Source organism: Monodelphis domestica, chromosome 4 (genome assembly GCF_027887165.1).
Source record: "Monodelphis domestica isolate mMonDom1 chromosome 4, mMonDom1.pri, whole genome shotgun sequence".
NCBI lineage: Eukaryota > Metazoa > Chordata > Mammalia > Didelphimorphia > Didelphidae > Monodelphis > Monodelphis domestica.
This window is the reverse complement of record NC_077230.1, coordinates 218,246,603-218,261,428: the sequence shown is the minus strand read 5'-3', so window position 1 is coordinate 218,261,428 and position 14,826 is coordinate 218,246,603. Positions and strand designations below refer to the sequence as shown.

Sequence of the window (14,826 nt, the reverse complement as noted above, 5' to 3'; positions counted from 1 at the left end):
ATATTAGAAATAAAGTAGCACCTTTTGCTAATTTTAAAGATAAGGAAAACTGAGATCTGTGGAAAGCAAGTGACTTACCCAAAGTCACATATCTGTTTAGTGACAGAGAACAAGTAATAAGGTCTCCTGACTTCTCATTTACTATACAGTGAATTCTGATATAACTCAACATATATGTTGCATGCTATGAAAAATTGAGTAATAAAAATTACAGGACTTATGGTTAAGGTATAACACTCAAAAGCTTTGTCAGTGCACATAAAATATGGTAGGAAATGAATAAAAACAGTAGCACAATTTTATAGATGTTAAATAAAAAATGCATAAAGGTGACAATAACAAGTAATAATGGTGTTAGCAGTATCAGGCTGCCCCTCAGTCTGGCCCCAGCCTAAGGAAATTCATGGCTACACCAGAGGGTTGCCTTGGTAAGCAGCAATTCTGGGAAGCTAGGGTTGGGTGCAGGTGGCAGGGGGCCAGGTGGGTGTTATAGTTCATGGGTTTGAACCAGTCTTCCTTTGCTTGCTCCTCTACAACTCCTTCTGCTCCAGAAGAAATACAATAAATGTGCCACTTAACCTTGAAAAAGGCATGATATTTGCTTATGGATGTAGGTATTAGGTATGGGTTGGGCTGCATCCTGTTATTATGTAATGTTATCTAACCTTGCCAGATAACACACAGACTTGAGTTGGCTGGCAGATGTTTGAGATGTACATCTGTATCTGTTTTGTGTTAGGTTCAGCTGAATGCATTTTCCTCTTTCTTGCTGACAGAATTCATGATATACTCAAGTTGTTCCCTGATATATCAGTTTTATTGGAAATGGATTTGCTTTTTTTAAAACATCTGTCATAACAGAACTAACTGCAAAACAGTACAATAATGCTTCAAAGCTATGTCCTAGATGGCTGAAATTGTCCAATGTCTAACCTCTAGATAGAAGTGGGAACTGCCAGGACCTATGGATTCCCTATGACATCTCAAAAAGACTTGCTATACAGTCAGGGACTGATAAATACAGATAATGGAATCAAGTAATTTCATTGTTCAAATTTTTCACACTGCATTTTCCTATTAGAACCAATTACCATCTTTGACACAATTATAATTTTGGATGGCGTGAATTCAAATGCTTGTGACCACTTTAAGGGATTCATTATTTTAATTAATCAAGGCCTAACTATATTTTCATACATATAAGACCTATTCATATTTCTTTGATCACTTTGAGGTATGGAGGTCTAATGAATAGTCAAACAGTATACAGTTTAGTGACTTTTTTGGCATAGTTTGAAATTGCTTTCCATAATGACTGGACCAATTAATTTTTAATAAACCATAAGGTAAAGACAAAAAAGGGCAATTCCCAGGTAAGGAAACTCCTTTACCTGCATCCTATTGCCTTACTTTTTGAATTTTACGGGTAATTTTGCGCTTTTTGATCTTCAACTCATCCTTATCGACTGTAGCATCCATCTAAAATTAAGGGAAAGGGAAAGTCTAAATGCAAAGGTTTAACAAAGTTTGAAAATCAAGGCTTCTCTAGAAACTCTGCTTCTAGGACATGTGATCTTATGAGTTAAATGGTAAGAAAATAGAGCATTATAATGTAAAAGAATCTTTTACTAGTTATCATTTAGATTATAGCAAGTGAGTGTTCATTACCATAAGGAGAACTCTACAAAAGACTAGAAAGCAAGAGAAACTGGTTCTTTTAAACTGTGAATGACTTACCAAAAAAATAAGAAAAAAAGGGATTCTATAGAATTTCTTGTTTAAAAAGCACTTGGGAGTGGAAGATCCCATTTAGAATGGGCTTAGAATTCTGAGACTCAGTACTCCAGTCCTAAAAAGCCTTGATCTGATCTTGGCCCCTCTAAGCATAAAGTTTTTCTAACCTTCCTTTCATAGCCAAAATTCAAGTGGTCATTCTGCCCCTCTGCTTTGATATTTTTAACACTTTACCATTCATCCTACCCCTGCTGTTTCCTCAAAATGTGTTTTCCATCCTATAACTCTATGAAACCACACAATGAGAGATTAATATGCTTCTTGTGAAATACAAGAGATTTTTCTCAATTTTTTCACTTTTTATTACTTTATAGAATTTTATACTATCAATAAATAAACAAGTTTTTATTGAAGACCTGCTATGAATCAGTCTCTGTGGTAGGTTGTAGGGATTCAAAGACAAAAAGATTAAACCATTTTTTACTCTCCAGAATATATTCTATCAGGAAAGATAATTTGTACATATGTAAGTATATACAGAATAAATATAAACAATAAATACAAGTAAAAAGGGGAAGAGAGACAGGGAAGGCTCATTTAAAACATGGTACATGAACTATGTCTTGGAGGAAGTAAAGGATCTATAAAGCAGATGTGAAAAAGAACTGCTATCTTTGGGGTCAGTCAGTGCCAATGCAAAGAGAAGGAAATGGAGTGTGCAAGTAATACAGAAAAGGTCAGACTGGCTAGATCACAGAGTGTAGAAAGAGGAGAGACTTGAATCTGAAATGATGGGGTAGGACCAAGTTGTAAAGGGTTTCTCAGCCAAAATTTATATTTTATCCTACAATAATAAGGAGCCACTAGAATTTATTCAGTAAGGGACTTATATAGTAAAATCTGCATTTTATGAAGTAAATTTGGAAGATAAGTAGAGGGTGAGAGAGGGAAGACTTAAGATGGAGAACAAACTAGGAGGTTATTACAATAGTCCAGGTGAAGGACGAACAAAGTCTAAGCTAATGTGATTGTATGAACAGAGAGGAGATGGATGTCAGAGATTTTATGAAATTAGAAATGACAAGGTTTGGCAATTGTAATGGACATGTGGGATAAGGGAGGTGGGGAGTTAATGATATTACTGAGATGGTGAATGAGGGTGCCTAGAAGAATAGTGATGTTTTTGATAGAAATGGAAGTTTGGAAGAAAGGTGGGTTTGGAGCAAAAGATAATTAGTTCCACTTTAAACATGCTGAATTTGAGATGTCTTTAGAACATCGACTTTCAAATATTCATGGGCAGTTGGTAGTCTGAGACTGACTGGCTACATAGACCTACTAGATATCTATGAAGAGATAGTAACTGAAACCACAGCCTAATTCATTAAATTCTCCTCTCCATCCTTCTGACTGCTAGTTCTTTGATTTTTTGTTTCATCTATCTACCACTAAAATATGCATGTTCCGAAAGGCTCTTCACTTTCTCCACATATTTTTCATTATATATTTTATCTAAGGCTTTACCCATCACTTCTATTTGGACAGTTTCTAAATATGCATTTCTACTTCTGACAGTTCCCCCAAGCTCCAGACTCACATTTCTAACTATCAATTAAATCTTTTCTTTTGGATTTCTTATTTTTGCTTCAAATGCCTTGAAACAAAATCATTATTCTCAGCACTTGTCTTCTATACTTTTACAATTCTCCCATTCTAGACTGAAAAACTAAGTCGTCATTCAATATGAAGGTAGAGAGAAGTAGCATTAATCAGTTTCAAAGTTCCATTAATTTCACTCTTCATAATGTCTTCTTCTGTTCCAACGCACTATCAAAGTCCTAGGTTCAGGCCCTCATTGCCTGTTTGAATTATTGTAGTCTATAACCCATGTAATCAAATATGAATGTTGCTAATGAGATTAATCTTCCTGAAATATTGTTTTTATCACATTTCTCACCTATACAAAAACTTTTCATTGTTCCCTGCAGTCTAGCATAGAAAGTTACAATATCTTGGTCTAGAATCCAAGGCCTTTAAAATCCCTAATATTTCCAACCTTATCTTCAAGTATTTCTCTATATAAAACTCTGTGCTCTACCAGACTCAGTTGGTCACTGAATAGTCACCCTTTGTTCATATAGTTTTACCTTTGTTTGAAATATCCTCTCTCTATCTTCTCTGTGTCTATTATGTATATTTAAATTCTATATATCACTCAAGGCACATTTCTCTCCCAGACCAATAGCCTTTCATTTGGTAACTGATCTTGCACTTTTCTGTAACATTTCTTGCATTGCTGCTTCATATCATTTACCTTTTCTTTTGCTCCTAATTCTTCCTAATAGGTTCAAGGCCCTAGATTATCATATTTCATTGTATTCCCATTCTCTCAGTATCTTGCAGATAAAAGGAACTCAAAAATGTAATTGCAAGTACTAACCCAATAGCTTGAAAGCCTCACAGTGTGGGTATCATTAGTTTATGTGCCAGCAAAAGTATACTAAAGCTAATATAACCTACTTATAAAAATTAGTCCTCAAGGACTGACTCAAGTCCTCTCACTCTCAAAGCATGGATTGTGAATTTTAGATTTACTCCACCCTGCTTAGTCTTTAGAATTTTAGCAACCAGGAATGTATACACCTCCACTTAAGGATTAACTGTGGGGGAGGATGGTTTGTGACCCACGTGTGCTAACAAGTGACAAATCAGAAACAACTGACTAACCCCCTGGGCTGTCCTAAGCCAAGTTTAAGCCACCATTGGTACATGTGAGACACAGGAAGTGATATAAAGAACTGACTTTATATTTCATGACACTTCCTGTGAGAGGGCTTTTGCAGCTTTTGTGGACTTGGGTGGTAAAACTTGACTGGGAGGAGCTCTGAAGTGTGGGTTCTGAGACTGCTTCCCTTAGGTCATCATGTGGTGAGTGTTAAGGATGACTTCTCTTTCCGTTGACCCTTCTGAAGGTTCCAGCCTCCAAGGAGGCCCCTCATCTTGAAGGAGGCCTCCTAGCTAGAAGCCAAGCTAGATTTAATCTTCGGGGAAGGCCCCTTGGCTGAGAGGTCTCTGAACTCCCCATGGCTCAGGCCAGGCCAGAATAGATCTTTACTTCTTTCCTTCTTAAGTTCTTCCTCCTATTGTAAATAAACCACCATAAAATTCCATTCTGACGTGAGTATTTATTGGGATTTAAAATTTAAATCCCTGGTGACCACTAAATTATATATATATATATATATATATATATATAATTTATCCTTAACAGAACTGAAAACACTTCACAGCACTAGGGTCAAACCTCTGTTGCTGCTGCAATCTCCAATGCAGCACTCATTCTTTGAACTTCATCTTGTGCCTTGTCTCCTTCCTCTTTCACATCTTGAAGTTGCTTATGCAAGTTCATGACTTCTAGATGCATTTCCCTCAGGTCCTGTGAGTGCTCTTCCTGATCTTTCAGATAACCTATTGGATAAAACAAGACCATGGAGCTCCATTATATCCAAAACAAGCAACAGAAAGTAGGGGGAAAAAAACCCCAACATAAGCATACTAAGTGCTAAGACAAGTATCAGACTTCTGGCCTCATTGTTTTCTCTCTATACCTGAATTTGGTGGATTCAACTCTGTTTTAGTCTGAAGTTGGGAGATTTTTGTCTTCAGATTATGCATGATTCTTTCTAGTCGGTCCATACGATTCACCAGAGACTCACAGTTCTTCCATAAAACATTATTTTCTCCCACAAAAGGAGCCCTGGCCTGGAGAGGATGAATGATCTTCTGGTTCTCAGAATCCTCCACAGGTATTCCAGAAAGAATTTGGAGACTAAAAAAATAAATTGTTAAATGGATGTAGCAAAATTAACTGATGTAAAGTTTACTGTGCAAGTCTCAGATGTTTTGGAGTCAGCACTTATAGTAATGAAGTTTGTTATTTGTACTAAACATTACTAGATAACTTAGTTATCTAAATGCTTCAAAATAATGCAAAACAAAGGAGCAACACAGTATGATAGAGAACTTGGAACCTGTTAAGATCTGGGTTTGAGACCCTATGCAAATCACTTAACTGACAAGGGCATTGTACCCCCAGAAGCTCAGGCAAACTATTATCAGTGAAATTTCTTTGCTCCCTTACATCCTCGTGACTCCTATCCTAAAACATCCAATGACCCCGATAGGACCCTGAGATGATTGTCCTCCTTTAGATTTAAGATGGACAGAGAGATGCACCTCCAGGCTACACCTCAATTCTATCAGGCTACATCTCAGACATCTGTCTGTTTCCTAAAACTAAGGAATCTTTATGAGGGTCATTCTCTATGTCTCCAGGCAGACCCCAGTCAGATGACCACCCCATCCCACTGAATGCCTGAGTGGCTCCCACTCTAGAGTCACGTCCACACCATGACATAGCATCTGTTGTAAAGAGTATAAAATCCCCAGAACAGATGTCATCTGGGGGACAGCTTTTCCATCCATGCTGTCCTCCCAAGGAGTAGCTTTCCATCTTGCTGCTTCACCTGTACCATCCTCCTGGCCATTCTAAACACTACTCTCTAAATTAATAAATTTCTCTTTTTATCTTTAAGCTAAGTTTTGGAGTCTTGCATTCTTGCAAAAGGTATCCTTCCCGAACCCCAGGGGTGCACCTCTTCACCTCCACATTAACCTCTCTGAATCTGTTTTCTCATCTGTAAAATGAGGATAACATCTGCAGTACCACTAACTCATGGGGCTGTTGCAAGATTCAAATAAGATATTCATAAAATTTTTGCAAACTTAAAGTGTTTTATAAAGATGACATTATTGTGTGATGAGGGAAAAGGGTAGTTTAAAATGAATAAACATCAGTGATTTTTAAAATTTTTACTTTAAATTGATTTTTTTGTGGGAGAAGTCCTATGTAAAGGTTCTAAGATATGTTAAAAACTAAAATAAAGAATGAAAAACAGAGGGCAATTCTTATTTATGTTGTACCTGGGACAATATATTCATGTGAATTTTGAGAAAAGTTATAAAACAATGTATGATCTGATGTTTCTTATTATAAAATCTCGAGTCAGAAATGACCAAATAATTCAATTTCCTTATAAAGTTCAGGTCCTACCTGAAGCATGAGTCAGCTCTACAATATCACCAAACACTGTTGTCAAACCTCTTGCCAGGGTACCTTCAGTGGTATTGAAAGCACTGTCTCCTGAGGCAGCAGTTCCATTTTAAGGAAGTTATAATTACTAGGAAATTCTTCCTTCAGTGAAATAATTTTGTCTTCCTCCAACTTCCACTCATTGATCTCAGCTTTGCCCTCTAAGACCAAGGATCGAAGGCTAATCCTTTCATGTCCTAGCCCTAAGGACAGTTAAGTTCATGGAATCTTAGTATTTGGAAGGGTCCTTAGAGCTCACCTAGCCATCTCCTACAAGAGGCATGAATTCCTACAACATAGGTCTTAAAATCTCAGTGTAAAGAGCTCAAGTGATAGGTAACTTACTATCTCATGGGGCAATTCCTTCCATTTATGGGCAGTTCCAACTGGAAATTTAACAGTGAAGCTTCCTACACAATTTGTAAAGTACCAAATTACTTGTGTTAATCTTCTGTGTCTTTGTTTCTATCACTTGTATTCTAGGTGGCAGCAAGGTGGTACAATGGAGAGTGCTGGCCTAATGGCAGGAAGACCTGAATTCAAATTCAGCACCAGACACCATTTACTAGCCATGTTATTCTGGCTAAGTCACTTAAACTTTCTGTCTCAGTTTCTTCATCTTTAAAATGGGGTGTAAACCTCAAAATTTCTTAGACTTATAAATGTTGGAAATTTCACCATTGGGAAATTTCATACTTGAAAAATTTCCTATTGATAGTGGGTCTTGACTATTGGAATGTGAACCCCATTGGCATGGGAGGTTCCTTCTCTACCCTTCTTAAGATTACTTTAGGACAGAAACCTTTTGCTGAACAATGGAAAGGGCTTTGACCTATGCTTAAGCATAGAACAGGAATTTCTTTGAGTCATGATTGATTTTAGAATTGATACAATGGAGATACTGGGACTCAATCTCCACCCTATTCAGTCCTAACAGGGGATAATAATAGAATCTACTAGCTAAGGACTTTAGTTATTGAATACTAGGCTACTAGGTTTGCTTACTTTTGCATATTTTGTTTTGTACTCTTGTATATTTAATTTGTACTGTTGATTGATCTAACTTTAACTAATACCAAATTGTTTGGGAAATTATTGCTCTGTAATAGAGTTCGAGATTTAGTATATTTAGGCCCCTTTCATTTCCATGTTTTTCATTATTTCCTTTCACATTCTTGACCTTTTTTAAATCTCCATACAAATGTTATTATTTTTCTAGTTCTATAAAGTAATCCTTGGATAGTTTGATTGGCATTGCATTGAATTAATAAACTAATTAGGGAAAGCATTGTAATTTTTTTCATTTGATTAATTCTCATAAGCAATTGATAGTTCTTCAATTGTTTAGGTCTATCTTTACTTTTGTAAATAATGTTTTTTAATTGCATTTATATAGTTCCTATACATTTCTTAGTAGTTAGATTCCCAAGTATTTTGTGCACTTTATAGTTATTTTAATGGGTACAACCATTTTGGAAAATAATTGAAATTATATACCCAAAAACAACCAAAGAGGAAAAGACTCATATGTAAAAAAATATTATAGTAACTTTTTTGTGGAGATATCTCTCTTTTGAAAAAAATTTAAATTTTTTTCCAATTAATAAAAATTCTTTCTCCTCTCTTCCAATTCCCTACTCCTACCGAATAAAAGGGAAAATAAACATTTTTTTTTTACACTCTTACCTTCCGTCTTGGAATCAATCTTGTGTATTGGTTCCAAGGCAGAAAAGTGGTAAGGGCTAGGCAATGGGGGTCAAGTAACTTGCCCAGGATCACAAGCTGGGAAGTTTCTGAGGCCAGATTTGAAAGAAAATAACCTTTTAACAAACACATATAGTTAAGCAAAACAAATTACCATATTGTCCATGTCCAAAAATATGTCTCATTCTGCCTACTGAGGCAAAATATCTACCTCTGTTAGGAAGTAGATAACATTTTTCTTTACTGATACTCTAGAATCATGGTTGATCCTGCATTAGTAGATACAAGTCTTTTCTCATTTTTCTGAAACCATTCTTTGTATTAGTTCTTAGATCGGAAAAGCTTCACATTACATTTTACATTCATGAACTATAACTCATTTAGCTGTTTCTCAATTGATGGGCACCTCCTTAATTTTCAGTTCTCTGCCATTCTTTTTCCTTCAGTATGAGCAATTGAATAACTCTTGAGGCATAGTCCCAAATTGTTTTCAGAATGGCTGGACTAACTCACAACTCTACCAATATGCTCACTTCCCTGAACTACTCCAACATTTTCCATTTTTGTCATCTTTTCCATTCTAATGGGAATGATACAGGTCTTGGAGTTTCTTGAATTTGCATTTTTCTAATTATTGGTTATTTGGAATATTTCTTCCTATTGCTATTGATAACTTGAATTTCTTTCTTTGAAAATTGGCTTTTCATATCCTTTGATCACTTTATCTACTAGGCCAGTGATCCTTCCACCATACCATATTGCCTCTCAATTCTCTTGGGATCTCCAAGGCTAAAATAGGTAGGCAGAAAAGGCAGATAGGATCCTGAATAAATATTTTCCTGGGATTGCTCTTGAAAATTTCAGAGACCCGGGGCAGCTTGTGTCTCAATGGATTGAGAGCCAGGCCTAGAGATGGGAGGTCCTAGGTTCAAATCTGACCTTAGACACTTCCTAGTATGTGACCCTGGGCAAGTCATTTAACCCCCATTGCCTAACCCTTACTGATTTTCTGCCTTAGAACCAATGGTTCTAAGACAACAAGTTAAGTGTTTAAAAAAAAGAAAAGAAAAGAACATTTCAGAGATAGAGATGAAATGATCATAAGCTTCATCTTCTGTAATGGACCTAGATGGTAAGTGTGAAGATTGGATTTAGCTATCTCCTGACTGTAACAATGAAGGTACTTAGCTCTTCCTTTATTGTGAAGATTAAATTGTAATCCTCTGTCTATTTTTAGATTTTAATCCCCCAAAGTGTTAACTCAGTATTTAAAGTAGATCTACCCATTTTAACCACAAGGTGTGAACTAACCACAAAAAGGTGTGAACACTCATTTCATGCATTGAGTGGGAGGTCTGTGACAAAGGTGTGAAAGAGTGGGCAGTCCTGGAGAGAAGTGTCTGATGTGATTGGTAGATGTAAAATTTAGGGGAGGTGACACAAGAGAAAATGATCTTTAAATAGAGGAAATAGTGGCACACAAGAAGTGGCACACATTCAGTCACTCAGAGTTGGACTGGAAGAAGAGTCACTTGGAGGAGATACTGGAAGACAGACACACAGACTTGGAGTGAAGATACTTGGCTGTGGAACTGGACCCCTGGAGGAGCTCATGCAGGAGACCTCAGACTATTTTCCTTTTAGACAGTCATGTGATGAATGTAAAGGCTGACTTGGTTTTCTTGCCCTTTCTGGAGGTGCGAACCTCTGAGAAAGGCCCATTATCTTGAGACTCCTTTCCCCTGGCTCTGGCTTAGAATTTCTACCTGGCTCTGAGGAAGCCAGAGCTCTCTCTCCCCTTTTCTCTCTTCCTTAAGATCTTCCCTCTACTGTAAATAAACTATCATAAATTTCATTTTACTTTAGTAATTCATTTTTGGGATTTAGTAATTAAATCCCTGGCAATCACCAATAATATATTAAGTTCAACCATAATATTCAACATAAGATAGATAGCACGTTAGATTGGGAGTCAGAAAACTGATTTTGAACCCTACCTTAGATACTTACTATTTCTATAACCCTGGACAAATCATTGAACCTCTTTTAGCCCAATTCCACATCTATAAAATGGGGATAACAATAGCATTTACCTTAAAGGGTTGTGGTGAGTATCAAATGAAATGATGTATGTAAAGGGCTTTGCAAACCTGAAGTGCTATATGAAGCCTAGCCATTATTCTTAAAATCATATACTTAAAAATGTAACCTATCTGTCAAATGGGCCTTTGTCTCTGACATTAGACACCTAAGTAAAATCTCATAAATCTTTGGCTTGTGTCCCAGGAGCAAAGATTTTGGCTCATCTCTGTATATAAAACAAGGGTTCTTAACTTTTTTTGTTTAACGGACCCTTTTGGAAGTCTGGTGAAGCCTATGAAGTCTTTCTCAGAAGATTAACTTTAAATGCATACTATAAAAGGAATATCACAAAGGAAGTAAAAATTTACTATATTATAAACATATCATTGTTATCAAAATATTTTAAAAACAAGTTAATGGGCCACAGCAAAAACTCTGTAAGCACTCAGGATAAGATATAAAATTCATGACCGATTCCAAGGCAGAGTCAAGATGGTAGAATAGAGGAGGCACTCAGCTGAGCTCACCTAACATTTCCCTCTAAAAAAATTTAAATAATGCCTCAAATTTATTTCTGGAGTGGCAGAGTCAACAAAAAGTCAGAGTGAGATATTCTTTTATCCCAAACTCAAAAGGAGAGATCTGTGACATGGAAGTGGAGGCTGAGTTGGAGCCCATGTGAAATAAAACATCTATAGTAGAACTAAATGATGGTGACAGAAGTAGCAGCAACTTTGGGGGCTCTCAAGTCAGAGATGGTAAGGGGTCTCCGCAACTGCTCAGAAAGAGATTACAAGAGACCCTTAAGGAGAGAAGTAACCTCACCTCTTCCCAAATCATACTACTTAGAGATACTGAAAACTTCAAACACTTCAGAACTAGCTCTGAAAACAGCAGTATAAAAAATTCTGAAGCTTGGGATGGTGCCTTTGTCCCCTACCCCTGGTGACAGAGCTGAATTTTAACATAAAATTCATAATCAATAAATTGAATAATAAAAGTGAGATCAGGTTATTTGAAGAAAGGTTTTTTTAGAAATGGTAGTTTTGAGCCTGGTTTGTTTGTTTTTTGGAGGGGGGGACGGAATTGAGATTGGTGGAGAGATAAAAAGAAAACATTCTACACTGGAGGGAGAATGCCTTGAGTAAATTCATGAAGTGAAAACAAACAATTTGTATTTAGAGGATGAGACAAATATGTTTGGTTAGTGGAAGAAATGAGTTGGAATAGAAGAAGAGGATAGAAAGGAGAGGAAAGGAAACCAACTGAATGCTAGGGTGAGGATTTTTGGATGAACAATAAGGCACTACTATAGATTCCTGAAAAGGAAAAGGATATGATTAAAATAGTATTTGAGAAAAAGGGGAAGGACGGAATGAGCATTTAACAGCCTTCTATGTGCCAGGCACTGTTCTAAGCACTTTTACAAACATTTCATTTGATTCACCCTGAAAATTGGGTACTATTATTAATTTCCATTTTATAACTGAGGAAACTGAAGAAGTCAAAGATTTAAGTGACTTACCCAGTCATATAAGTATTTGAGGCATGATTTGAAATCATGTCTTTTCTGACTCTAGGCTCAGCACTGTATCCACTAAGCCAAGAGCTCCCTTTTCAGGAGAAAAGAAATCTATAACATCATTCTATATAATTAGTTTCTAGGAAACTTCTGCCTGCTTCAAGCATTTTTCTTTTCCTTCAAAACTTCCCAATACTTTTCAAATTGAATTCCAAAATAAATTTCTAAACTGTAGTTTTTATTAACAAGAAACAGCAACCAATAACGTCCTACAAACTAAATCAATCTAGCTGATCTCATGTTACCTTTGTCCACCCAGACCCAACATTACTAGGTCATTCATTATGATATCTGACTGCTCTTCTGCGATTCTCATCCTCTTCTGAAGTACAGTGAATATCTCAGGAGCTGTGGCATTGATGTTCACTGGAGAGAGGACTAATTTTGCTTTTGAAGTATCCAAGTCCATCTGTAACTTAAAATTGACAACATTTATATTATTGGGCCAGCAATACTTGTTTTTGTCCATTTCTTACTACCTGGGTACTTTCAGCTTAACATCATTACACTCCCCTTAAAAACATCTTGTACCCTTAGGTTTCTCTTCAGCTGTGATATAGACTGCCAAAATGATCCATGGCACAGAAAAACGTTAAGAACTCTTGTTCTAGTACAATCCCCTAATTTTACAGATAAAGGAAAGGGGGTCTAGTGAATTTAAATGACCAATACATAAGTAATGACATTCAAACTCAGGTCCTGTGCTAGTCGTCCTCCAAAAATGGAAGGAACGCGGTAGAGAGCGCAGAAATTATCCTGAGTTCGAGTCTCCACGTCACTCCCGGATTAACTGTAGCCTTGAACCGGACTCTTCCTCTCCCTGGGTCTCAGTTTCCTCATCTGTACAGGAGAGGCTGGCCTAATCATTAGCCGACTCCCTGGGAGCCGGCGAGGCCGCCCGCGCCCCAAGGATACTCGTCGTCTGAAGCCCGGCTTCATTTCCACCTCAATCCCCAGCCTTCCCATACCCTCGGTGCCCTCACCCTGACCACTTAATAGTATTCCTTCTTCCACAACTTCCTTCAATCAAGCCTCAAATGGGGTTTCCATGGAGTTTCAAGCAGAGCTTCAAATGGACCCGCACTCCTGGAGAGGGGTAGCGCCCATGCGCAAAGAGCAATCTCGACTAGAGCATCCTGGGAGTTGTAGTTCTTACCACACATGACTGCCGGGCATCTCCAGAGTAAAAGAAGGAATAGGATATTCTGGAGCATGGAGAGTATTTTGTGAGCAGTGAGAGGTGCATGCTTGGATATGTAGTTTTATCGTTCTCCTCGCTTAAAATGTATATCCTTGCTCCTTAGGCAGGTCTGGTGGTGGTCAAAGGGTGGTGAGCTTTGGAGGTTCTGCAGTAAGCATTTTCCTCAAATGCTAGAGCCCTTCCTTTCAAATTACCTTTTATATGTCAACACGCATTTATTAAGCGCCTGCTTGTTTGTGTATGGGCATACATGTATATAGCATAGTGCCTACTTCTTTGTTAGTATGTGTATATGTAGGTCTATAAAATATAAATATGCATGTATATACATTTATTAGGGCAGCTACATAGGACAGTGGATGATAGAGTTCTGAGTCTAGAGTCAGGAAGATCTGAGTTCAAATGTGGCCTTAGACATTTGCTGGCTGTGTGACCCTGGGCAAGTCACTTAAGTCCTATTTGCCTCAGTTCATCTGTAAAATGGTGACACGCTGGAAGAGAAAATGGCAAGCCACTCCAATATATTTAGCAAGAAAGCCTCATGAATGCAGAATCAGACATCACTAAATAGAAACAAAAATACATTTATTAAGGGCCTACTTCTTTGTTAGGGCATCTCACGGAATCATGGAATATGCATACTTCTAGGGAGGTTAATTTTCTCTCTCTCCACTCCCAAGTCCAATATGCTTAAACGGGAAGAGAGAGACAGAGGTTTTGTATTCTCTTTCTAAAGCAACTCTTAATGACTCTATGGACAGTCATCTTTGACTTCAGACATCAGTCAATGGGGTCTTATATGGAGATCAAATGAAGTAATATGTGTAAAAGCACTTAGCACAATGTCTGGTACATAGTAGATTCTGAATAAATATTTATTCTCTTCCCTTTATAAAGGATTTTTGTATTATCTCAGAGTTTAAGTCCTTAGGGACTGAATCCAAACAGTCTCTGGGAATAATATGAAACATTCAACAAACTTTAGCAAGAGGCCAGAGCCCTGTGACCCACTATAAAGAGGCCCAGGAAATAGAAAAATCCCCACATGTGCTTTTCTCCCAATAGATGTAATTATAGGAAAATTTTCCTATTAATAATTATCTTGCCAAAAACAACTAATCCAGCCTCCATTTTTTTTATGAGACTGTTATTTTTTCTTACACACACATATCCAACATAAAACAAAACAACCACCACTAACTTCTCCATTGGGAATAAACTGATTTTAAAATTAATGAAATCTTCATTCTTTTCCTAGCACAGTATAAATTGTCATTTGCCTTGCAGAAACAGGTATGCATCCTTTTTCTAAGTCAAAGAGAGAACATTGAAATTGTACATCAAAACTACAATCATTTGGGGAGATTCAGG

At 37.1% G+C, this 14,826-nt stretch overlaps 1 protein-coding gene across 5 annotated transcripts in view; it reads right to left on the bottom strand.

The window, feature by feature from the left end:
* Positions 1-13,395, bottom strand: part of CCDC150 (coiled-coil domain containing 150) — a 120,739-nt gene extending 107,344 nt beyond the window's left edge. For 4 of the 5 annotated variants that reach the window (XM_056794141.1, XM_056794139.1, XM_056794142.1 and 1 more), the window contains exons 1-5: positions 13,238-13,395; positions 12,500-12,663; positions 5,343-5,563; positions 5,039-5,202; positions 1,411-1,479 (exon numbers count right to left, since the gene is read on the bottom strand). In XM_056794141.1, the coding sequence (XP_056650119.1) occupies positions 1,411-1,479; positions 5,039-5,202; positions 5,343-5,563; positions 12,500-12,663 (618 nt within the window). In that variant the 5' untranslated portion in view covers positions 13,238-13,395. Of the gene's footprint in view, positions 1-1,410; positions 1,480-5,038; positions 5,203-5,342; positions 5,564-12,499; positions 12,670-13,237 lie in introns of all 5 variants that reach the window. The other variant, XM_056794140.1, reaches the window with a different exon arrangement.
* Positions 13,396-14,826: the final 1,431 nt, after the last annotated feature.